At 46.4% G+C, this 25,247-nt stretch overlaps 2 protein-coding genes across 10 annotated transcripts in view; one reads left to right on the plus strand and one right to left on the minus strand.

Annotated features, from left to right (window-relative positions):
* Nucleotides 1–3,974, plus strand: part of GRIN3A (glutamate ionotropic receptor NMDA type subunit 3A) — a 76,247-nt gene extending 72,273 nt beyond the window's left edge. The window contains exon 9 of the mRNA XM_032096734.1: nt 2,542–3,974. Coding sequence (XP_031952625.1) covers nt 2,542–2,878 — 337 coding nt within the window. The 3' untranslated portion in view covers nt 2,879–3,974. The remainder of the gene's footprint in view (nt 1–2,541) is intronic.
* A 1,959-nt stretch (nt 3,975–5,933) lies between these two features.
* Nucleotides 5,934–25,183, minus strand: RNF20 (ring finger protein 20). Of its 9 annotated transcripts, none has more exons than XM_032096741.1 (21): nt 25,097–25,183; nt 24,484–24,563; nt 21,510–21,676; nt 21,219–21,386; nt 20,952–21,099; nt 20,605–20,787; nt 19,285–19,403; nt 18,336–18,482; nt 18,069–18,146; nt 17,629–17,748; nt 16,214–16,393; nt 15,896–16,031; nt 15,108–15,229; nt 14,384–14,781; nt 13,698–13,815; nt 12,264–12,413; nt 11,136–11,348; nt 9,133–9,258; nt 8,068–8,208; nt 7,648–7,749; nt 5,934–7,440 (listed from the first exon to the last, which is right to left on the minus strand). In XM_032096741.1, exons 3-21 carry the CDS (start codon nt 21,636–21,638, stop codon nt 7,264–7,266), a joined length of 2,955 nt encoding a protein of 984 aa, XP_031952632.1. In that variant the 5' UTR covers nt 21,639–21,676; nt 24,484–24,563; nt 25,097–25,183; the 3' UTR covers nt 5,934–7,263. The 9 variants fall into 9 exon arrangements, with proteins under 9 accessions (XP_031952632.1, XP_031952626.1, XP_031952629.1 ...); XM_032096735.1 differs by having other exon boundaries at nt 21,510–21,680; XM_032096738.1 differs by lacking the exon at nt 25,097–25,183 and adding an exon at nt 25,008–25,066 and having other exon boundaries at nt 21,510–21,680; nt 24,484–24,564.
* Between the last annotated feature and the right edge of the window lie 64 nt (nt 25,184–25,247).

Raw genomic sequence — 25,247 nt, forward strand, 5'->3', positions numbered from 1 at the left:
CTGTGTCTTCTGCAGAGGAGACAATGTGATGCACAGCTTCCAGGAACACGAGGCATTGCATGGAACTGTGCCCGTGCTCAGCAGCTCAACCCTACTGGTGCACTTTGTAAGGACACAGGCAGCAGCATTACTCTTCTACAGAGAAGTTCAGCCACAGAGTAGAGAAAAGAAAAAGTCTTTGAGAATGTTGCTGGGTGTTTGATCTGGCTGAAACCTGCAAGATGTCAACGTATGTTGTGTTTCTTTGACATTCCTGTGCTAACGGCAGCAAATATAAGGAAGTAAGCATCTCTAAGCTCCTAAGCTGCTTTTATACACACAAGTGTATAAAAATGCCTGCAATTGATTTCCTATGTTCATTCCTTCATCTTGCAAAAAACCACCAAGTATGGCACCTCCTTGCCCACAGCCACTCCTGGATTTTGATTTGTGAGCAGCAGGAAAAGCAATGAGGTGCTGAAAAATGTTTCCTCCTGCTGCACCCTCCTCACTGGGGGGAACATACCCATCACCTGAGGCACTCACTCAACTGAAGAATCTCCCAGGGGAAGGGTTCTCTGGATCTCTGATGGTACAAAAAGCACCAGCCCAATTATCTGCCAGGTAATGAGTGGTACAAGAAGTTGTAACAAGAGGAGATGGCCCATAAGCCCTTCAGGCAATGGCTTAGGAAAAGATCCATGCAAATATTCTTCCAACTTGGGAGAGTGAAGATGTACTGCTGTCCAAAGCCTTCTGCCCACACAGCAATCAGCCCACGGCTGTGTCCGTGCACACCCACCCACCGTCCTTGCTCTTCTCGGCATCTCTGGGCTGCTGTTTGCACACAATTAGGGTGAATTCAACTCGACAGACCTACGAGTGGGGTGTCCAGCTTGTCACGAACGCTGATGTGGCAAGGCACAACACAGAGCTCTCAAATCACTTACATTATCACACGTGCTTTCTTTCCTGCTGGGGACTGAGGAACTCTTAAAAACACCAAAGATACAGAAAGGAGGTGCAAAGAATTGGCATCTTACTACTGCTGGTATCCTCAGGTAGGAAAACCTGTTGGGTTTTTTAAGGTTTTAACTGTCCAAAAACTAGGAAAGCTGCTCAGCGTCAGTAGCCAAATTGTAGTTTTGATGACTTGGGTCAAACTGGAGCGTTAACTGTGGACTCCAGCATTTGTTAAAATCACCTGCCCAGACTTGAGAGTCCTCCCATCTTTTATTTTGAAATATGACAAAATTGCTGATCTGCACAAAAATAGACAACTCTACATACACATCTACTGCTGGGATTCCCTGAGCTCTCTGGAGCATGACCCAGCAGTGGCTGCTGCTCGTGCCTGAAACTCCTCTCATGCCTCTCTGCCAGCCCATTTCTTGGAAAACACCCCTGTTCGCCATCTCTGCCAGTGAAATTCCCACTTTGCAGCTTCCTTTTCTGCTCGCAGGTGAGAAAAGGATCCACTCCCAGCTCCGGGCTCCTCCGCAAACCAACTGCTTTCAGCAGCGCCAATCCTGAAATACCAACTTCCTTCCTTAACCTGCCCCCTGGGAGCTCACACACCAAGAGGCCTTTTGTCCAAGGACACCCACAGAAGAGCTCGAGGATGGAGCGGTCTGAAACGCAGCTCCTTCAGAGTTTAAACCTCCCTTTATCAACTGAACGCACCCCAGCCTGTCCCAAAGGGAAAGCAGGCAGGAAAGAGGAGCTCCTCTCCCACAACAGCAAACCCTGTGCTTCCTTAAGTTCCACTTGGAGGACGGAGGCCATGGGCTACTCCTGTGTTTGGGAAGGAACCCAGCCCAGGGAAATGGCCTGATTTGGGAGCCCAGCAGAGGCAAGTTCCCCAAAAAGAAGGAAAAGATGCTCTGGAAACAAAAGATTATGGCAATAGTTCTGCAGAAAGAAAAAAAAAAGAACAGAAGCATTTCAAAACGTTCCCAGACAAAAAGTTCTGCCTCAACATGAAAACCCCTAAGTCTCTGTGGTGTGTCAGGAAGCTCATGAATGAACCTGCAAGGCTTGGATACACATCATTTGTGTCCGTCCCCCAGAGCACAAGCAGCTCCCCAACAAGACTTCAAGACTAAAGGACAAAGCTCCCCCTTCACCTCTCCACACCAGCTCTAGTGAGTCTCCTTCTCTGTGAGAGCAAATGCTCAAGCCAGCACAGAGTAGTAACATGCAAAGGACGAATGCTGTAATAAACTTGGACATTGCAACCACAAAATCTTTCAGAAAGCTTTGAAGGACTCACATTTTCCTGAGCTGCAGCTGAGTAATTTCATAACTAAAAAAAGTTTTGGGGAAGATGACATTCAGGGTTCTGTTCTAGCCTCTGCTATGGTTAAATCAGAAAAAATTTGGTCATTTACATCCATGATTTGTGCTTTGCAAGAAAACATAATGCCAGGGATAAAGGAATAATATTTCCATGTAGTATGTAACAGCAGCCTTATATTTTTCACTAGGATGACTCACAGGGGAGGTGTGTACACACACAAGAGCAGGCTCTGATGTGGTATTAACTCTCCTCTCTCTGTTTAGGGCCCATGTAGGGAACAGCCAGCATGCGGTGTGGAACACAGCCAACGTGGGCAACTGCCACCGAAAAAAGTACATCTGCACTGATGAGGGGCAAAATGAGGTGACAATCCATCAGCACCAGGACATGCCCCTGCCGCAGGGGAGAAGAGAGACTCCGCCTTCCTTAACCACCAATGGGAAAGCAGAGTCCCTCAACACTGCGAGGACCTCAGTGCTGCAAGAGCTGGAGGAGCTGGAGAAGCAGATCGAAATCATCAAGCAGGAGCTGCAACTCGCCATGGACAGGAAATCAGAGCTGGAAGAGTATGCGAGGACCAACAGGACTGCAGAGCCCTAGACCAGCATAGCTGGGCCCTTTCCCTTTTCTTCCTTTCTCCCCTTCCTCTGTAAAATTTGTAACACACTTTTGTAATGCCAGAAAGGGGTGCAAAAATAAAGCAGGCAATAAGCTCTTCAGGAGAGCAGAATTGCAGCAGCCCACAGCCACTGCCACCCTCCTGAGTCCTCCTCCTTTCACAAGTTTCTTATTCTCCTGGAAAACACCAGCCATTCCCCAAGGGACTGGAGAGACAAAGAGCATCCCAACAGCGAGAGTTCCTTGTTCCTCTACCTGACAGTACAGTGAGGTTCCACTTTTTTAGCCCTTTCTGTGCATTAATTCAAAAAAAAGAAAAAGATACCAAAAAAAAAAAAAAAGGTTTAAACTGTTCATTGGAAGTATGTCCCTTTGTTGGTACATTTTTGTTGTGTTCTGTATGGGTCTAGTCTCTTGTTCATGTGAAGGCTCCTCACGGATGCTTCTTTATGCCAGGTGCTGTTGTGTGTTGGCAGTCCCTTCCCTCCTGGCACAGGCTCACAAGACAAATTCCTGGTGGTAAACCCAACACACACCATTCCCTCAGCTCTGTCAGCACAAATGCAGAGGTGGCTGCTCTGAGACTGGTGAAGGAACTCACCCAGCTTAAAAAAACTTGGCAAAAACCAAACCACCACCTCTGTCTGCCTGTGAGCCCAGGATGGGCTTCCACTCCCTCCTAGAGAGAAGCTGTGCAAACACTGCACTGGCCAAGTGAAGGGATGGATTCACAGTGGCACAAGGCAAGGATGAGAAGGGAGAGGGGGCACTACTGTAAATCAGTATTTACCTCAAAAAGTGAAATATTTGCCAATGTGAAACTACTCCCTAAATATTCTCTGAAGGTGACAATAAGGTCCTTTCTCACACATGAGGTGACTTAAGGGGGCTCTGGATCGTGATTTATTCAGTACCAAGGTCCTATCAAAACCAAAAGGAGTCACCAAAACCTCCCTGTGGATGAATGAGAGTTGTGGTTTCAGAGGCAATGTACTGAGTGGGGCTCTCTCCCTCCTGCGTGATGAGGGGAAGGAAGGGTAAGCTGTTCAGCATCTGAATAAACACTGCATCAACCCAACTGACTCTGTTTTTTAAATAGGGTTTCTACCAATTTTTAAAAACCACTTCCCAACATATCCTGTATTACAGAGAAGAATGTTTGTAATACTGTCCCTTAACTCTGGTCTCCCAGATACATCACCCAAATCATTTTTACCCTCCCTGTATCTCCAGCCACCTGCAGGAATGTTGCCCGGGGTGGTGTTAGGTGTAGTTTAAAGGCTGCAGGCAGATTGAGGAAGACATTCTACCTTTTTGCACCTCTACCTTTTGAAAAACCCTTGTGCGTGAAAAGCTCTGCATCTGCACTAAAAGCTTATCACAGCGAGACCCAGACTAATTACCCTCATCAAGAGCTGATTGTCTGCTCCCTGTTCAGTGCTTGTTCTCTGCTTTGGTGTGTCTGCTCCTTCCAATGCAGTAACACAAGGAAGAGAAATTAGGACATAAAACAGGCAAGTGGGATCCACAGGCCTGCATCGTCGGTAGGTCTAATAGATCTGACATGTCACTGCTTTCCTGACAAGCTTGATAGGCAAGGCACTGAGGTGCTTTTGTTGCCTACCCTTCCGCTCCCTCCCTCTTTATAATCAGCTTTTTAGAAAGAGCTTTTTCTTTGTGTAGCATCTGGTACCTTACAACCTCCAACAGCACTTGGTTAGAACAGATGAACATTGCTCTCTTTTCATTAAAACACTAGGAAAGAAGTATTTCCGTCCAATTTTTAAAGTATTTTTATCAAGGCTTTTATGTCCTTATCTCTACATGCATGAGCACAGAAACATATTTTTAAAAAAAAGTAACTGAAACTGTTAATGATATCTTAAACAAAAATGTTTTTCCTCAAAGTTCCAAACACCCAATCCTTCAAAAAATCAGCCTTCGTTTAAAAGCAAAAATATAAAATGTAAAAATGTCAACCACCTAATAACTACTATTAAGCAAGTGGTGGTTGTCTGAGGAGCTTCACCCATGTCAAATGCAGAATAGGGATTGCTCTCAATTACTGCAGCACCAACTGTGCCATTTCAGAAAAGACTCAAATTACTGCTGCCCAGCAGACAAACTTTGGCATGTTATTTTCTTGTTCAGCCACTGCTCCAGCCAGAGCCCCTGGGAACAGGGGATTGCTGTGGCTTTCTGCAGGACTGGGAGAACCACAGGCATGTCAGCGCCTGCAGACTGTGTCAGAGGGGCAGGATTTGCTGTGACAGAAGGTGCACAGGAGACTGAATATGAGGCCTTTTCTTTTTTGTCTGAGACAATGAACTGAGAGAACCTTTTGATAAAGAATACTTATCACCCCTTTACTTCTTTTACCCCAATACTTCTAGTTCTGAGAAATTTTAATTACTTTCATATATTCTGTTTCTCAATGGTTTAATTATAAGCAGAGAGAAGCTCAGTCACTTCCAAAATGAGCTTGAAATAAGCTATTATTTTAATGCTAAGGGAGAACAGAAGTTTCCAAAACTCCTGTGAACTACTGCAGATTGTTTTAAGTATCCATTTCCTGCCGTGACCAGAGGGAACCCAACATGGCCAGCGTGCTCACAAAGCTCAATTTCAGTAGAAAGGTGATACAACAGTGACTGGGGAAGGACAGAGGGGCTTTGCAGCTCTGCTGGGGCTGTTTAGCTTGGATTGCTGTTCACAGCTGTAAAAGGAACTCTTGCTGTTGTAGCAAAGCTGTTTGAAGATGCAGACAGTTTGTTCATGACCCAGGTCCTGGTTCTGATGAACAAGCATTTGTAGCACAAAATCTACCATCAGCATTAACACACCATTCTTTATCCAAGTTGGTGCCACAATCTGTAATCCCAGGAGCAACTTCCAGTGAAAGAGGAGAGGGTTCTACTCCATTCCTTCTAACAGCTCTTACACCATGCCAGAAACTCTCAGCATTCCTTGGGAATGAATTTTTGCTCTCCTTGGAAAGGCAGGGTCATGTGCTCCTTCTCACTCTTCAGGATTCATCATCACTTACAAGGCTTTATTCATATATTCTGAATGTTTTCACAAAGATAATAATGAATAGTGTCATTTGTGATTAACTCCTTGCACTTTGTTATTTCCTGCAGGGGATACAGGAAGGCAGTACAGATTCCATGATTCAGGGAAGGGACACCCATGAGACAAACCTCTGACAGGTGCACCATCCATGAAAATTAAGTTTACAGAAAAAAGGAAAAACACTACACCCTATGAAGGAATGCTGCAAAGAAACAACTTCCCATTTTGATTTTAGAAGCACACTTCAACCAACCACAGGGAGCACTGAGATTCTAACCCACACCACCCCCCTCACAAAATTCTCAGCAGCCATGATGAAATGACTGCAGAAATAATCCAGCATCCTGGCCCTCTTGTTGTGTCAGGAATGAGGTACTGGGGATACAGCCAAAGGGACAAAAGTTGTTTTAGCTGAGCATATTTTGCAACCAGGGGAAGGAAGAAGTTAAGCCTCTCTGCTGTAGAAGTTTAAGGCTTGTGAGAAATGTTTCCAATGCCTGGACAAAGGATGGGAGCACAAACAGGTATTACCAAGGCAAGAAACACGGAAAAATAAACCGAACAACAGCTTTAATTAGATTTTGTGCCTAACAAGATTAATCTTTGTGGTAAAGTTGCAACAAAGGAACCCCTAAAAATCCTTTTCTGATAAGGACAATGACAGCAATGCCTCAGCCTAGGGGGAAGGTGACTGCATCAACCAGGGCTCATCAGTGGAATGCTGCTTTCAAAGAGTCTCCAGCATCTTTCCTTTCTCCTCTACTGGATCTTTAGATGTGTCTGTCTGGGGCAAGGGAGGATGTTTCCTAGTGCATCAGCCCTCAGAGGTTCTTGCCCTGACTCAGGAAGATACACACCTAAGGAGTTGCTACACTGAGTCTATAGATTCAGTTATTTGGCCTCTATTTGGCCTGTTAATTGGGAAACTATTCACCCACAGGAGCACTGCCATACCTTGCTGGGATTTAATTAGCATCCAAAGCAGACCTCTCAAATAAAACTCTCACTAATCTCTGCTGCACCTCAGTTTCCATCCCGTCAAGGCAGGACTTCAGCTGGATGTTCCCACCTAGGCAGTGTGGAAGCAAGGGATGGGGAATTTCCTCTCAGGCACAAAGAGCACATAAAAACCGAGGGCAAGAACAAAGGGAAAGGGGCAAGAAAGGAACCAAGATCTGGAGTCCGTTTCCTTCGAAACCCTGAACACACCTCCCAGGAGACACTGCAGATCAGGTGGCAGAAGCTCACAGAGCGAGGGAGGCTGGCTCAGCGCAAGCAGGGCCTCTGTGGGGGCCTCAGCCGATGTAGATCCTGTGGAAGTCGTTGGCCCCAAAGGCCGCGTTGCACTTGGGGCACTTGCGCTGCCGGGTGTCGTAGCGCGTCTTCACGCACTCGAAGCAGAAGACGTGGAAGCACTTGGTGAGCACCGCGTCCTTCTTGCGCATGTTGCAGCACGGGCACGTCAGGCGGGCCTGCAACACACACACACAGAGCTGTGAGGGGCCCTGCAGCACACCTGCCGTGCTCAGAGATGGCTGAAGATGAAAGTCCTTCCATTCCTCAGAAGGACAGTGTGGTTTCTTCAATGCCAGAGTACAGACAAGAGATGTCAAATACTGAAAGTGTGCCTTACAGACCTTCTGACTGAAGTCAAAAGGGAAGTTGATAGACACAGATACCTTGTAATCCTTGATCTCCTCCATCAGGATCTCATCACAGTTGGGAACCATGTCAGGCTTCTTTGTGGTCTCCAGCTTCCTGCGCAACCTAGAAATATCCTCCTGCATAAAAACAGGACACCAAGTGAAGGAGCAGTACATTCTCTGTCACAGCTTCTTCAGGGACCAAAGAGAACATGCACCTAGCTAAGCCATACCACCCATAGTTTCATCCCCTATAATCCAAGAAACAACATGATCATCTGATGCCGCAGTTATGAGTGGACAACACCTGAAAGAGCCAAGACCTGATGAAGCCGAAATCGAAGTGAAACTGGACACCAAAAGAGTAGTTTAGCTGAAATCCTCTCCAAGCTCAATGTACAAGGAGAAGGACACTAAAGCAGACAGATATTGAAGGACTCTGCATAGGATAAATACCTCAGCCCTTTTGAAGTTGAACATCTCTTTCTCTCTAGTTACTCTGTTTTCCACAATCTCCTCCTGAAAATCATGTAACTTCTTCTGAGCCAGCTCCAGCTGGGCCTTCAGATCGTCTGCAAGCTGGGCTGCATCCATGGCCTGAGAAAGAAAACCAGTATAGAAGTACCAAACACAGAAGAACAGCTCTAGTGATTTCCAGTCCCTTGTTATAACCTTATTGTTAGAAAGTTCTAAACATTTAGCTTCAAGATTCCTTTCAGCAGAGCCAAACCTTGTCACACTGCAAAGCATGTCACTTAGAAAAACACTCATGAATACCCATCTTCTTAATATATGTTCAGCCTTCCAGCTTCCACATTTTCTCTATTCAATGGTTCAGAGGCAGTTCTATAGCTGAACTAGATAGAACTGCAAGATACCTACTTCTAACAATCTCTCTTCAACAGTTCTCCTCTAACTTTATAACCAAGTTCCCTTAATACCACTAATTGTTGTACTAAGCACAGGTGACTGTTGAATTCTCTCCAGCTCCTCTACACAGTGATATTCCTGCTTTCCTTTCTGCCTGTTCTAATGTAATTTCTGCATTTCTACTAAAACTTAACAACATAGGCAGCATCAACCAGAAGACTTAAGTCTTATTTTACCAGTAACACACCTACTTTATTGATCTTAGGCATTTGTTAAAAGTGTTCACATTCCCCAGCTGTATTTTCCTTTTACTTATCCCATCTTTCGTACAAAAGCTTTGACCCCAGTTGACTTCATCTGGCTGCTGTCTCTTTTTTCACCATAGGTTTCCTATAAAGGCACCTTACTTCTGCTCCCTAATTAGGCTTTCACAAAAACACATATGACCTGCTCCTCCTTATCAAAGGAAAACATCAGTCTATAGTACTTTAATCATAATTCTTTCCAGGACTCCTCAGCCTTCTGATATACTCATCCAAAACCAGGGAATACCATGTTCTGTAATACCAGTGGGAGCTCAGAGCCCTCTATGCCTCCCACATGGCAACAGCTCCCCCTTACAACCCAAGAGGAAATGAAGCCATCACTCACCTTGCGTTTGTTCATTTCCAGGGCCTGTGTTCGCAGACCCAGCTCCTTCTCTCCTGTTCCAATACTGCTCTGCAGTAAGTGTTCCTTCTCCTCCAGCTTACGAACAACCTGCAGCTGGGCATCCACCTTGGAAAGGGAGAAAGTACAGAAGGTATGAATGCATGCTCTGTGGGTCTTCAGAGCTGTCATTAAAGCTGCAGGCTAAAACCACCCCTGCCTCCCCGTCACCAAGGAGTACATCTTCAGCTTGCCTTTTTCTCCCTGAACAGCCATGCCTGTATCCAGACAGCTGTACCCAGATCTCTCCGGTCAACAGTTTGAAACTCAGCAGTCAAATATTTGCAACAAAGATGTCCTAATTTTTGGACAGTGGCTTAAAGAATTGCTGCAAGGCAGTAAACAATTCACCAGTGCTTCCAAGGATGACAGGATAGTGCCATAGAATGGTCTGGACTGGAAGGGACCTTACGGATCATCTAGTCTCAAACTCCCTGGGATAACTTCCACTAGGCCAAAGTCCCATCCAAGCCTGGCCTCGAACACTCCCAGAGATGTGGCATCCACAGCTCTGGGCAACCTCTAGGAGTGCCTCTGCATCCTCTGAGTAAAGAATTTCTTCCTAAATCTAATCTAAACCTGCCCTCTTTCAGCTTAAAACCACTCTCTCTTGTCCCATCACTATACGCTTGTATAAAAAGTTCCTCTTCCTCCTTTTTCTAAGCACTCTTCAGGTACTGGAAGGCTACAATGAGGTCTCCCCAGAGTCTTCTCTCCTCCATGCTGAACAACCCCAGCCCTCTCAACCTATTCTTGTAGCAGAGGTGCTTGTCTCTTCTCATCATCTTTATAGCCTCCTCTGGACTCTGTCCAACAGGTCCACATGTCTTTCCTGTGCTGAGGACCCCAGAGCTGGATGCAACACTGCAGGTGGGGTCCCATGAGGGCAGCCTAGAGGAGCAGAATCCCCTCCCTGAGCCTGCTGCCCACGGTGCTTTGGATGCAGCCCAGGATGCAGTTGGCTTTCTGGGCTCCCAGCATGCACTGCTGGGTTGTGTCCAGCCTCTCATCCACCAGAATTCACAAGTTCTTCTCTGCTCAAATGTTCTCAATGATTTCTTCTCCCAGTCTGTACCCATGTCTGAGATAGTTCAAACTGAACCATGGTTTCCAACTCCTCCTGCTTGTTACCAATATATAGAGGTATAGGTAGAAGTACCATTACAACAGGAAAATGACTTCCCCCTTTCCCTCACCCATCTGCTCTCCATAGCAGTGAACCTGTAGGACATTTTAATGCTCATACAGCAGTCTCAGTTTCTTACTAAGACAGGCCCCTTTGAAACCTGTTGCATTCCTAGGCTGGTGAGAGGAACATTCTCTCCTGAACTGATTTTGGTGAGGATAGTTAATTCTCTTCATAGCAGCTCACATGCTGCTATGTTTTGCATTTTGGAGAAAACAGTGTCAATAACACATCACTGTTTTGGCTGTTGTTGAGCAGTACTTACACAGCACCAAGACCTTCTGTGTCTCATGCTGCTCCCCAGCATGCAGGCTGAGGGTGCCCAAGAAGCTGGGATGCCACACAACCAGGACAGCTGATCCAGCTGGCCCAAGGGGCATTCCATACCCTACAATGCTGTGCTCAGCAGTAACAGCTGGTGGAACAGAAGAAGCGGGAGGATATTCAAGACTGCATTTATTAAATAACAATAACGCATGATGAAGCCCTGCCTTGCTGGAGATGGCTGAACTTCTGCCTGCCACAGGAAGTAACAAATTAATTAATTTCTTGCTTCGCTTGTATGGACATCTTTACTTTAACTGTTTAGCTGCCTTTATTTCATCTCACCTGTTCTCACTTTGACCCTTCTGATTCTTTTCCCCTTCTCCTCAGGGGGGAAGTAAGCAAACAGCTGTGTGCAGCTGCCTGATACAGATAACCCACAACACCTCCACCCTCCCCAACAGTTCTCTTGTCCTCTCTCCTTTTTCCATATTACCTGTGTTTTCAGTGTCAAAACTTGGTCTGCCAGCTCCTCCTTTTCCTCTTTCAGCAGCTTGTGGATCTGGTTGGACTTGATACGTTCTGACATCAGCTTGAAGTTGGCATCATCCTTCTCCCGCAGCTGCTGCATCAGGCGGATGTTCTGCTCTTGCATGTCTTCAAAGGCTTGGCCTGTGACATCCATTTCGGACAGCAGGGCCTCTTCCTCCTGCAGAAGAATCACAGGCTCTGGCAAAACTGTCACCTGGTCCCCCTACAGTTACCCTGAACATTTTACTCAGAGACACCAAACCTAGTAATGGTGTCAGGAAACAGGATCATCCCAATAACCAGAAAAAGGTAGTCCCTAAAAGTCCGCACCACAGCAGAGATACTCTGAATTTGAAAGTGTAGAGAAAAAATGGTCACCTGTAGCTTGTCTGGCAGAATCAGCTTTGACAAAGGCATTGCCAGAGCTGGGCAGAAACCAGCTCCCAATTTCCAGCAGCTGAACAGCTGTCAGATACACCAGGCCAAAAATCCTACATGTGGACAGCTTGACAGTTTCCAGCTAACCGGCTGCCAAGGCCCTTAAACTCTCTTTGGCCACTTCAGCATTGACAACGTAGAGCAGCTCTGCTCTAAAGAATCTGAATTCTAAAAAAGTACACGTCAATTCATTGGCTTGCCTCTACCCTACTGAGGTGGTCCTGCTCTCTCATTGGATTAAGCCTTTTTTAGCAGAAGGTATGTACCAGTTCCATGCAAATATATTCACTACATGAACTGAGGAGATAATAACTTTTTAAAAGAAATTGTAACCTCTTCCCCTAATGGCTGATAAAGCCATTTCTCCTCTGTGTGCTTCATCAAGGCCACACGTTTAATTGCTTATTTAATGTTTAATTGGTATTAAACATTTCCCACCATTGCCTGCCTGTGATACACCAGAGTTGAGGGTTGAGGGGGTTATTTTGTTGGTGGTTCTTTTGCCTGTTCAGTTTTCTTTCCCTTGGGTAAACAAGAGCCAAACTCACGTCTCTGGCCCATACAGATATAAATTCCTTCTCTTCCCAGATGTAAACTGAAGGCAGCTCCTTCACAGGTCATCCAGCCAAAAAAGAACTCATCACAACCTTCTCACCTGCTTAGCCATGGCTAGTTTCTTCTGTAAATATTCAATTTGTTCCTCCACTGCTCGGATCTTGCGGAGAGCATCCTCATCAGCCATCTTTTTACTCTCCTTTTTTTCCTTGTCTTCCAATTCTTTCACCCTCTGCCTCAGCTCTTCAAGCTACAAGAACAAACCAGAAATGACATTAAACACAAGGATGTACCCTGAGCGTGTTAAGAGCCTGTTTTCCCCATAGCTCTCTGAAACATTCAGGACTGCCTTCAAAGCATGGCAAAAAAAAACCCCCATGTTATTTTGACAGAGTATTACTGGCAGATGTACCATTGAGATGGGCTTGAAGCCCCAGACCTTGACCTCAACACCTCTGAAAATTTCACAGTATCTTTCACCAGAGTAGGAACATCAGTCTCTTGCAATTGCACATGTATGGATATGTGGACTGAGTGCATCTCCTCCTTTAAGGGCATCTGGTCAAGGACCTTTTTCCATACAAAAAGGAGGTAACAGGAAAAGGAGGAAGTAAAATAAAACATACAGAGACACAAACTTGGCAGACAAATGATGAGGGAGGCAGTGATGAGAATGAAACCTGGTCAGTCACACTAACTGATGAGAGCACAAGAGAGTGTGAAAATGTTTGTTCCATTGAGGTTACCTGAGTGTGGGAGAAGGAGAAAACCAGAAACAAAATATACAGAGACACAACCCCAACAAAACAAACACAGAGACAAAGGGAGGATGCAAACCTCTCCAGTAACAACATTTGATAGGCTTCCACGAAACTACAGGGATCACTTCCAGGAAGAGCAACTTGGACTTTGTAACTGATGACACTGTAAACCAGGAATAGCTCCTGAACTGGGAGGGCTGTGGGAATCAAGAGCTGTTCAAATCCAGAAGAAACGTGCAGGGAAATGGAGATCAAGAATGAACAAACTGGGGTTAGACAGAGAAGGGTATAAAAGGAGCCAGTCACATGTAAAATATGGGGAGTCAGTACACATTTGTCTGGCTCAGCCTTGCACATGATCATCACAGCCTGTCCTGTCCTATCTTCTTGTATCTTTTTATTACACGTTTTCTTAAGTATCACTGTGTAATCAAATGTATGTGTGCTGCACAGAGTAAGTGCTGCATACAAGTGAGACCTGCTTGTGAAGAAGAGGGGCTTGAAACCTCAGGGGTACCAAACAGAGGGACATGCTGTTACTTGAGGGATCTGCAAATGTGTCTGTGCTTGTGAACCTAGAGATTGTTGTGTGCGCATGCCTACAGTAGCAACTAGTTGCTGTTTATCTCCAGACCATTCCAATTTCTAAGTGACAAAGCTGAGAAGACTAATTCAGTTTTGAAGAGAGAAACACCACAGTTCCACTGGAGAGTATCTGAAAAGAAGTTTAAGTAACACATTAAAAAGAAAAAAGGAAGAGAAATTTGAAATACCTCAGCTTTTGCCTTCTTCTCAGCTGCCATCAGCTGTACTTTGTCTCTCTGCTCTTTGGGGGCAGAGCGGTACATATCTAGAAGGAGTTTCATCTCCTTCTGGCTCTCCTGGGCCTTCCTGGAGAAAGGGAGACAGACCACTGTGAGAACACAGCAGGAAAGCCACACTTGGGCAGCCAGCATGAGAATCTGACAGTATTCTCTCCATCTCCCACATGGATGTGGAGTCATCTTATCATGGTAACCTAAAACAGCAGATGAGAACAGGCTGGAAAGAAATCAGGCATATGGGTTAAAAAGCAATTAGCGGGGTGAAGATGAAACATGTATCCTAACAATAAGCTACAAACTATCCACCTTTGCTTTTGGAACCTTTCAGGAGAGGGAAGACTGCTGTGTCCTCTATTAAAAACCTGCTGCTGTGAAGTTTTATGCAATTGTTATGACAGCAACAAATAAACATTACTTGACCCACACCATGAAGTATCTGGTTTGGTAATTCATGCGTTAGGCTGTTGTAGGAAATACACTACTACATTCACCAAACCACAATCAGATACAGAGGGTGTCAAGAAACTCTGTTGGCTTCAAACTTCAGTGATGCTAATCCTGTAAAAGCAAGAACACACGAACACCCCAGGCCTGGACACTGCTCCCGCAGAAAAGGGAGAGACAACAACTCTTACTTGAGCTCAGCCTTCAGCTGCTTGATCACTTCAGCCTCCTTCTTTCTTCCATCTTCATGCTTCCCTTTCTCCTTCTCTTTGGACTCTCTCTCCTTCTCAGATTCCTTCTGCTTCTGCTTTTCCCGCTCTCGTTCCTTTTCCTTCTCTTTCTCTTTTTCTCGTTCTCTCTCTTTCTCCTTTTCCTTCTCTCGTTCCCTCTCCCGTTCCCGTCTCTCCCTCTCCCGTTCCTCTTCATCTCGCCTGGCCTTCACTTCATTAACATCTTCAGAAGCAGCCTTGGGAACAGACACTTGGGCAGAAGGATCATCAGGCTCCTGTTTGATCTCTGGAGGCTCCTCCTTTGTGTCTTCAGTGCTGGACTGGGACTGTAGGAGAGCACTGCCACTGCGAGAGCGGATCTGGGGTGGAACAGCAAGAGAGATGACAAAGAAAGCAAACCATTAAGTTCCTAGCCAGAAATCTTCCTTATCCCTTTCTCCCTTGTCTTCCCAGATCCATGCTTCCATGCCCCCTTTGTAACTGCTCCTGCTTTTCATGGAGCACTACACAGCTACAAAGGAAGAGCATTCATTTGGTCAAAGGAAGCAGCAGAGTGCAGAGCTCCACAGAAAATTTCACTGCATCCCGCACACCTTATCAGAAAGGTTGATATTGCTGGTGAGAGTGACAGCATTCCCCCTTCCCCTAAGCACTTTCTCCTCTTTTCTGGCATTTCCTGTGATACCTTGCTCAGGTCAGACTGGGCCTCTCTCAGTTTGCGCTTGTATCTCAACACCTCTCCCTTCAGCTGGTGGTTGTGATTCTGGAGGCTGCTGATGAGGTGACGCATCTCCCGATTAATTGGGCCTGCAAAAACAGAAACACCGCTGCAACAAATCACACTTCTGCCAACCTTCTTGAGGTCTGTCATGGAGATGGAGAACAAGCTATGTGACAATGATAAAGAACAAAGTAACACTGTTACCATTCTGCCATACAACAGAGCAACACAAAACACTTGCAGAAAAAAGTCATGCCAGTTTTATATGCAAACATAAGTCCTTGCAAATTCACAGTCCTAATTTCCCACTAACTTTACTTTTCTGCCCATGATCCTAAGGGAAATGTGTCATGCTACAAAAGAAATCTGATTTAAACGCTACTTCAGAAGTAACTTATTTCCTCTGATGAAATTTAAGAATTACTGCTTTGCTATCCAGATTGTCCTTCAAGACTTGGAAATTAATCCTCCCCCCACAAGTAATTTTTAATAATGCAAAATACCCTGTCATAAACCAAATTATTAGCAAAATGTATCTATTCTGCAGCATCTACAAAGAAGTCAGATAACACGGAACTGGCCTCCCAATAAAACAGGTGATGAGGTTTGTTTTTTGATATTAAGACACCTACCAGAACAAGTATTTAACAGTAATGAAGAGTCAACCCAGCTGTTCTAGTGCACTGTAGCCCCTAATGGGCATTGGTGGGTAGGTGGCGTTTGTTTTTAGGCATGGCAGAACAACACCATACCTGCTTGCTCATTGGCAGCAAGTGTCTGTTCAAACTCTATCCTCAACATCTCATATTCTTTGCGGACTTGTGCCAGGGTGTCCTCCAGCTGAATCACCTCAGTGCGTAGCTTCTTGTGAAGGCTGACCTCATCCCTCTGAGGAACAAAAGGGGAACAGAACTTGGTGCTTTGAACCTGGAGTATCTCTCACCTCATGGAGAGTACCAGAACAGCCTGAATTATTGCCAGAAACGTAAATTTCCTGAGCATTCGCAGAGCCACACAGAGCCAGCAGTGATGGTCGGTGGCATGACAGATAGGGTGATAAGAGGTGTTACCTCGATCAGTTCCACCTGGCGCTGGTGTGTGGCACGGGTGCCGTGGAGCAGCGTGCGGGCCTCATCAAGATGTGCCTTCAGCTGGAGACTCTCGTTATACAAAACAGAAAATTGGGACTGCATGCAGCGATATTCCGGGGTCTCCTTCACAGCCTCTTCCACTGCTCGTCGCAGCTCAACCTAGTTGGGACACAAGAAAATGTCACACAAAGAAAAATTATCCCCTTGTCTTTGGTTTCTGTCTCTCAAGACAGGAAAACAGCGAATCAAGCTGCCACAAGCAAAGACAAAAGTAGAACTTCAACAGCATTGCTGTGAAGTAGGTGCAAACGATATGCTTCAATTTTTAAAAGTCTCTGTTTTCTCTGCATGCACTTGGCTGTTTCTCTTGCACAGCCACATGACAGAAGTTTTTGACTCTTGGGTCCTGAAATAGTTTCTCTCAAAGATATGAACTTGGAAAACATAATAAACCATAATCATCTAATCAATAAAGATGGACACATAGAAAAAGTATGAGAGAACAGAGAAAATGCATGTGCCAAGTAGGCATTATGCTGGCCTTCTACCAGTAAGACATAATGACTGACAGGAAGAGAAATGAAAAAAACCCAGAAGTATGGAACTGAATTCCTAGAAAAAAAAGTTAGCAAATGATTGTGACTAGCAGCAGTGAAACAGACATATATATACATGCATACAGCTGATCAATAATTAAAAGAAAAAAAATTGTAAGCTAAGGACCATTTCTCTCTAAACAAACTCATGTGGATAAACAGAATCCAGAGGTGCCTCAAGACAGTTCCTGGCATCAGATCTCTGTATTTAGGTTACTGAGACAGACATTTCTTATAGCTGGCACTAACCACTAAGATGATATTTAGATTATTCTCTCCATCATATACTTATCTACCACAGAGTCACAGCTTCTTGTGTTACCACCTTTAAAACATCACAAACTCATAGGCTGTTTCCTATCTATCCTCCCCACACTGGGAAAGACACAAATTCATTGACTCTTTCAAGAACCTCTTTCCCCACACAAGTTCCTTGATTGTTTCTGTTCTCTGGTTCCACTTGCACAGGGCGTGGGGAAGGTGGAAGAGGGATCAATACTTGTAAAGAGGTGACACAGTTTTAACCAGACATGGTTAAAACGTACTGAAAGATCAGAATGGGACACGGGCAGGAAACCATTACAATTTCCAACGATGACCACACGGTGTCACCAAGGCACTGAACTGCAAGTGTAGCCACAGACTTGCTGATTTGTACCTGGAACTGAGTTTAACACAGCTGAAGAGCAGACTCAGAACAGACACTGCTAACGAGGTTTTCTGGAGACCCAGCACTGCAAAGCTGAGGGCAGCCCATCACACAGAACACCTTCATCCTCACAGGTACGGATGTCTCACCTTGAGCTTTTCATTTTGTGTTGTTACTTCCTCAAGATCCTGGCGCAGTTCCTCCAATTCATTGAGGCGATTCCCAGCAAGCTCTTTATTCTCTTCCAGCTCTGCATTCATCTCCTCAAACTGTTGGGATAAAGTACTTGTAAATCCTACTGTTAATGTGTCTCCTGAGAGTACTAATGAAGTATCTGTTTATGCAGTAACAGCAACTACAGACTGAACATCCAGGTAACGTGACCAAGTGAGACAGACTCTAATTCCACCAGATGTTCCATAAGTAGGGAACTGGTACACAGTCAGAACGGCTTACCCAGAGTCACCCAGATTTGTGGCACGGGATCTAAAAATCATCTAAAACAAATATCTAAATGCTGTTCAAACTATGCACGAGTTCTCCTTGATTTTGTTCTTCCCCTTGCCCACAACCCAGCTCCTGCCCTTACCTTGCGGGCATTAATGGTGATTGTTCCTCCATAGAGGCTGCTCCCAGCCCCATACACCTTGTAGCCTTTGGAATTTACCTGCAAAAAATGCAAGAGATTTCCTCAAGACCCAATTAAATACTGACAAGACTGATGCAGCACACCCAAGACCAAAGAAGGTACCCTGCAGGTTCTCAGTTCTCCCAGCACAGTACCAGAGAGGCTGTCACACACCCATCCAACACCGCCCCCGTTCCCAGGCTTCCTGGCCAGGAGGGCAGCGCTTACTCGTTCCAGGACGTCGGCCAGGTGGCGGTTGAGCCTCTGCTCCCTCTTGCGGATCTTGTCGATGTCCCACTGAAGGTCGTCAATCATGGTCTCCAGGACAGACACCCGGGACTCTGCTGTCTCCACCCTCTCTTGCAGCTTGGAGAACTGCAATCAAAGGAGTCTTTCAGCCAGCATATGGGACAGAATCAACTTTTCCTGAGGCTGCTCAGGAGTACTTTCTTTTTATTCATCATGTGCTTTTCATCTCTTGCTGTGGTGACAGACTATTTGATGAACTGTCCTGAATTTTACAGTGGTCAAATTCTAAGACAGTAACAAAAATAAGACAGAACTGAAAATGGAGAAAGAGCAGGAAGCTGGCAGAACACAGAGGCAGCCACCTCAGCTTATTCAAAGGCTTGATTTTAATCTTTTCAATCCCTATGTCATCTACTCTACAGACCACTTAAGTGCTCAGAGGTCTAACCTGAGCAAGATCACCACTAACACAATTTTTAAATGAACTGAAATATCTGCAACAAATGCTGCTAAGAATGTGAATCCCTTAATGACTGGGATCATCTTGTATCTGGTATCATTACGCTGTCAAATGACACAGAGAAACCAAGGAATTCAGAAGGACAGGGATGTCACCTCGAGTGTTCCAGGCGTCTACACAGCCACCTCAGCATCACGTGCCTCTACTCTCCCCTTTTCTTTTAAAGTTCAGTCCATTCAACTCACTGACTTGCTTATATCCTTTCCTTTAGTGATGTAACAAGCCAATCAATCCCACTTATACAGAAAATCTATGCACAGCTCTCCACAACAACATAATTTTCGTAACTTTCAAACCATGTTTTTTCTGTGCCTCTCCAAGGAAATAAACTGCTTTCCAAACTATGGTAACCATAAATTATGCTAAGCAGGACCCCAAAGCAGATTTCTTTCTCTCTCCTTTTTATACCTCCTGAGACATGATTCTGTGCTTCTCCTGAAGAACATCAGCCAGCTCCTGCAGCCGTCCATTCTCATGGGACAGGTAGGAATTAAGCTCCACTACTGCTTCTTCCATCAGTGAAATATCTGAAAGGTGCACAAAGAAAAGGAAATTAATGGAAATCAAGGAACACTGGTTTTAATTCCTAAACAGCAAAGAGAGAAAAGGAGATTTCTGGGTTTAACTTCAGTTTACTGTACCTCTCCCACAGGTGGTTCCCAAGGGCCTGATCTCCATCCACAGGGAGCTTTGACTTGCACTCCCTAAGCAAAAGGCTCTGCAGTTTAACAATGCTGCACATTTCTGACCCAGGTGCCACCCCCTCACACCAGAGATCACTTCAGCTGTGTCGGTACCAGCAACCCAGAGCACGCCCCTGGAACCCGGGACACCTGGATGCAGGCCAAATTCATGCATAAACCTGCTACAACAGGTGACAACTTGGGATGACACACCAGGTGACAACTACAGCACCTGGGTGACAGGTGAAACTACAGCACCCAAGTACAAGCTCACATGGCACCAACGTCGCTACTACAGTTTATGATTGCCAGCCAAGGACAGCAGCACTTCCCTACACCAATGCCAGACTTGGTCAGAGCACACAGAAGGCACACCAAGGATGAGCTGATATTCCAGCCAAGTTTTTGTTCAAAAGATTAAAATTCTGACCCTAAGCAAATGAAGTTTTTTAAACAGTCATCTGAGTGTAAAGTGAATCTGCTGCATTAATTTTTAGAAGCTGGTCGTTTGGCTTTCTCTGCAGAACTTTGCTACGTTCAAAACCAACAGCTACACTGAGCACACCAAAGCATTGGATGGGCACCATTCTGCTCAGAACTCAATGGAAACCAAGCAGTTGGTTATTCCTACACCTTCTACTAAACTGCAGAGGAGGAGTCCAACATCAGTTTCCAATGCTGTTTTCACTTCTTTACTTGTAAGCATGAAGCCTTTTACGTGGTGGCTGAGGACAGCTGGATGATAAGGTTCAGCTGTGTTCTCTGACTTCTCAGGTACATGAACACACTACAGCAGAAACAAGCTGCTGCTTCTTAGCCCAGCACACTGGGCAGAGCTCTCAGCATTCAAACACAGAGGTAGCTACAATACACTTCCGGCACATGGTCCTTTATCAGAGGTTTTGATAACGAGAGTTTGGAAAGCCAGACCAATTAATTTTGGAAAATAAATGCACATGAGAAGGAACAGACCTTAATGTTTACAGGATCAGGCCTAAGGTGGCGGCAGATGAACACTCTTGAATACCTGCCACCGGGGTCATACCTCCACTATTCAGCTTGTGAGACAGCACATCCACCTTCTCCTGCAGCTTGTCATACATTGTCACAATCTGGGCAACAGCACGGCGGGAGGACTCCACACGCTCCTGCAGCTGAGATTCTATCTCCTCACTGGTACTGCTGGCTAGAGTGGCCAGGAAGGAGAATGCTGGCTCCAGTCCTTCCCCTGGGAACATAAAGAGGTGAAAAAAAGTAAATGTGCTCTAGAAGGTAGCATATCACTGATCTGTACAATCACAAAAAAAGCCTCTGTCAGCCTTTAGAAAGGGACATCAGCATTGTCCACAGCCGAAATTCATCTTTCCCACTGTCCCCAGACAGGTGCCTCACCTCGTTCCCTCTCATCTTTGCGCTCCTGATTACTGTCAGAGTCTGGTTCAGGTTCTGGCACCACCAGTGCTTTCCTTTCAGACAAAAGGTCTCCAAGACCTTGGTCCAGGTCGAAGCGTTTAAGAATGATGCGGATATTTTCATCAAACTGAATGATGGGACAGGCAAGGCAAGACAAGATAAAGAATGCATGTGAACAAAAGGAGTGCAGTGGTACAGGAGAGACAGGAAAACAGCATGTATGAAGTAACAAAAGCTGTTACCAACCTGATTCCAGTATCGGTTGATGATCAGCAGAGAGGCATCATCCGTGGCCTGCCGACGCTCCAGCTTCTCGATGTGCTCCCGCAGCTCATCTTCGATGGCCTGGCGCTGGTCAAGCATCTCCGCGAGCTTCCGGTTCTTGCTCTGCAGGGTCCGGATGTCCAGCTCCTCCTGGGCACAGGCACACGGGACACAGGCCAGGTCACAGAAGGGCTCATACTGACCCCAGAGACATTTCTGCCTCCAGATGAAAAAAACCTGAAGGTGGAGTGGGGGTATGCAAGGAAGACATACGGTTGAAGAAACACCACCAAGTTTAATGGTCTCCACAGTGGTGCCCGAATCTTCAACCCCTGCCTTCTTCTCCGGAGGTGCAGAAGGGCCAGGCTCTCCAGCTGTCCGTTTATTGCCAATTCCAGACATGGTTGCCAAAGCGTACAGATTCCCACCTTCTCCAAGATCTTCCTGAACATTAAAAAACACTGTTAACGAAACGCCAAACACACATCCATGTGATCAACTTGATTTGGAGTTTTTAACATGCTGACCCATCACGCTAACGAGACGACCAAAAGAGAGCACATCATGGAACTCTGAAGACTTTGAAAAGTACTTTTTGGGAGGAATGGGTTAGAAGTGGAAGACTGATAAGGAAGACTGTAAATCACTCAAGTGACCTTGCAGCTGGGAACAGCCCTAGATGAGCCACTGATCCTCTGGCAAGGGCTGAGTTTAAGGGTGCCCACATCTCTAATACTGTAGCTCTGCCCTGGTGGTGCTTCAGGGATCTCACAGGTAACAAAGTAATGGAAACAAATCTACTCCTCGTGTTCTGACTGTGAGTTTGTGCCAGCCTGTGCTGACTCACATTCTGGTCCACCATTAAGCTGTAAAAGACATCAGCGGGATCAGCGCTGCAAACAGAAAGTTGATGGGGAAAAGATCCAGTGCTCTGTAATGTTAAAATGGAAGCGCCGTACCTTATCACGCTCTTTGCAAAAAAATCTTCATCCGGGTTCAGTCTCTGCTTTTCTGCATTAACAAAAATCAACCAGGTTAGACTTTAACAAACAGCTGAGATGGTGTGTATGTGGCCCCAGTTCACTTCACAACAATCGACTGAATCTACACACAAAGCCAGTCAGAGCTGAGGGAGCACCACCCTGGAAATGAGCCCTGTATCCAGAGGTCTCACAAATCCAATGGAACTGAAAAGCAACTTGGAGCCAAGCTTTGTAAGACCCATTTCAAGAGTTTTCCTATGTACCAGGAGAGATGGGAGACATGTTTGAAGAGAAACCATTCCTAACAATGCAGTCTGAAAAGCTCTGGACTAACAGAGAATCACAGAACAGCTGAGGCTGGAAGGGAGGACTGGAGGTCACCTGTCCCATTGCTCCTGGATGAAGCAGGGTCAGCCAAAGCAGGTTGCCACGGGCCCTGTCCAGGCAGCCTGAGCATCTCCAGGCACAGAAACTCAGCCACGTCTCTGGGCAGCCTCTCCAGCACTTGATCACCCTCAACATTAAAACAGGTTTTTCTCATGTCTGAACAGTATTTCCTGTAGTTCCCTAACATATTATTGAGCAAAATTACAAGTGTCTCCAAAAGAAATGCAGTTGCTGGAGATGGAAAATGGAACCAATTAGATCTTCACTAGACATGAGCTGCATTCTTCTCCCACAGTCACTGATGCTGTGCCAGCCTCCAGACTGCATGAAAACAGAAGTGAACGAAATGCAGACCACACCAGTAAAACCTGAGTTGTTCCATTTAAGCCTAAAATGGCATTTACAGTCAAACTAGGGGTTACAAAATGAACCTTCCATTTTTAGCTGTTTGCTTTAATTAAGCAGTTCTACTGAAAGCAACAAGGCCATTGTATTTTTAAGATGAAGCTGGTACACTGCTTTGCCAAACCTCAGCATTTAACAAGCATCTCAGCTTGGCATTGCCCTTCATCATATGCAAAATAATATAAAGATTATTTCTAAGTGAGCTACTGAAACAGCACATATGGTGCTCCTGTGAGGTATCTTCTAACATAAGCATTACATTGCATCTCAAATTAAAAGACAAAGGCAACCGCCACAGAACCATTTTCCTTCCAGCACTGACTTCAGCCGGAATTCCAAGAGCTCTGGAAGGGGTGGGGATACAGCTGTCACTGAAAACATCTCATCTGTCCCCTGTCAGTCCAGCAAGCCACCAGTGACCACTGCCTTTCACACTTTTTGTCCATGGACAAAACACCCCTTCCATCGCCTCCTGGCACCACCCCCCTCAGCTCCAGCTCCCCTCTCCCCACCTCCTCACATACTGTACACCAGAACCCAACCCATTCATTTCTCATGGCCACAGACCCTCTCTTTCACAGAATCCTTTAGAATGGGGAAAACCTCTGAGATCGAGTCCAACCTCTGAACCAACACCACCTTGTCAGCCACACCATGGCCCTGAGTGCCACGTCCAGCCAGGGACAGGGACTCCTCACCTGCCTGGGCAGCCCCTCCCAGTGCCTGACAACCCCTTCTGCTGCTCACACACAGAAGAGGTAAAGAACTCTAAGCAAGACTGTACACTTCTTTGAATGTCAGATTTATTTCCTTTTTGACATAAAAGAGCTGATCTACTCTGCTAGCTAACACAGTAAATTTTACTTACGCTGTATTTGCTTAAAAAAAAATGGATGTCTGATGACAAGCCCTACAGATTGAAATTCAAATTAGATCTTCTCTTCTCATATACTACCATTTTACAACTAAATCTAAAAGCCTCAAGGTTTTATTACACTTGCCACCATCAGCTGTTCTTGCCACAGTACAGAAACTACACCGCACACATACAAACCTGTATTTATGCACAGACACAGACTCACAGAAATAAAAGCACCGTGGAGTTTTAAAAGCTGCTGTTTGAGCTTATACTCCCCAGCAGGAACACAAGTCAAACAGTGTTCCATCCACAAGCCTAATAGGGATTTTTTCACGGCTTCGGGTCAGGCTCATCAGGAATATCTTAAGCATGGAAGGAGAAAGGGGAAAACTGCCAACCCCCTGCTCTGCCTGGCCCTGGTGAGGCATGGCTCGGGGGGTGCTGTGTGGAGTTCTGGACTCCTCAGTACAAAGACAAGGAGCTGCTGGAGAGGGTACAGCGGCAGACACAAATATGATGAGGGCTCTGGAGCATCTCTTTTATAAGGAGAGACTGTGAGATCTGGGCCTGGTTAGTCTGGAGAAGACTGAAAGAGGATCTCATTAATACATACCTCCAAGGTGAGTGCCAAGAGAGTGGTCCGGACTCTTTCCAGTGCTACCCAGCAACAGGATAAGGAGCAGTGGCCATAAACTAAAACGCAAAAAGTCCTACTTCAACATGAGGAAGAACCTCTCTCCATTGAGGGTGGCAGAGCACTGGAACAGCTGCCCAGGGACGTCATGGACTCTCCCCCCTCTGGAGACATCCCAAACCCACCCGGATGCGCTCCTGTGTCACCTGCTCCAGGTGACTCTGCCTTGCCAGGGGGGTTGGACTGGGTGATCTCAACCCGAACGATTCTGTGATTCAGCTTCCCACACACACCAGCCGCTCCCACACCTCCTCCGCTCTCCCACATCCCGCGGGGGTCCCGCCCCTGCCCCCGGGATCTTCCCACAGCGCCAGCCGGACGCGCCTCGAGCCGTCCCTCCCTCCGCGGGTGCGCGGTGCGTCCAGCGCCCAGAGAACTCCCCTTCCTCCGCACGGCCACCTCCCGGCTCTACCCGGCCCCGTCCCGCCCCACAGACCCGCCGCCGCCGCCGCCGCCGCCGCAGCCGCCGCGCCCTGCACCGCCGGCAATGGCCGCCGCCGGCCGCCCCTTCCGGCCGCCATTTCGCCCTCACCCGTCATGGAGGCGCCGCTTTGCCCTGGCCCGACATGGCGGCGCCGCCGCGGCGCCCGCACCCGCACCAAAGATGGCGGCGCGCGCGGAGCCGCCCCGCCCACACGCGGCCCCGGCGGAGCGGCCGCCTCCGTGCCCGCCCCTGGAGCGGC

This window comes from Corvus moneduloides, chromosome Z (genome assembly GCF_009650955.1).
Source record: "Corvus moneduloides isolate bCorMon1 chromosome Z, bCorMon1.pri, whole genome shotgun sequence".
NCBI classification, from domain to species: Eukaryota; Metazoa; Chordata; class Aves; order Passeriformes; family Corvidae; genus Corvus; species Corvus moneduloides.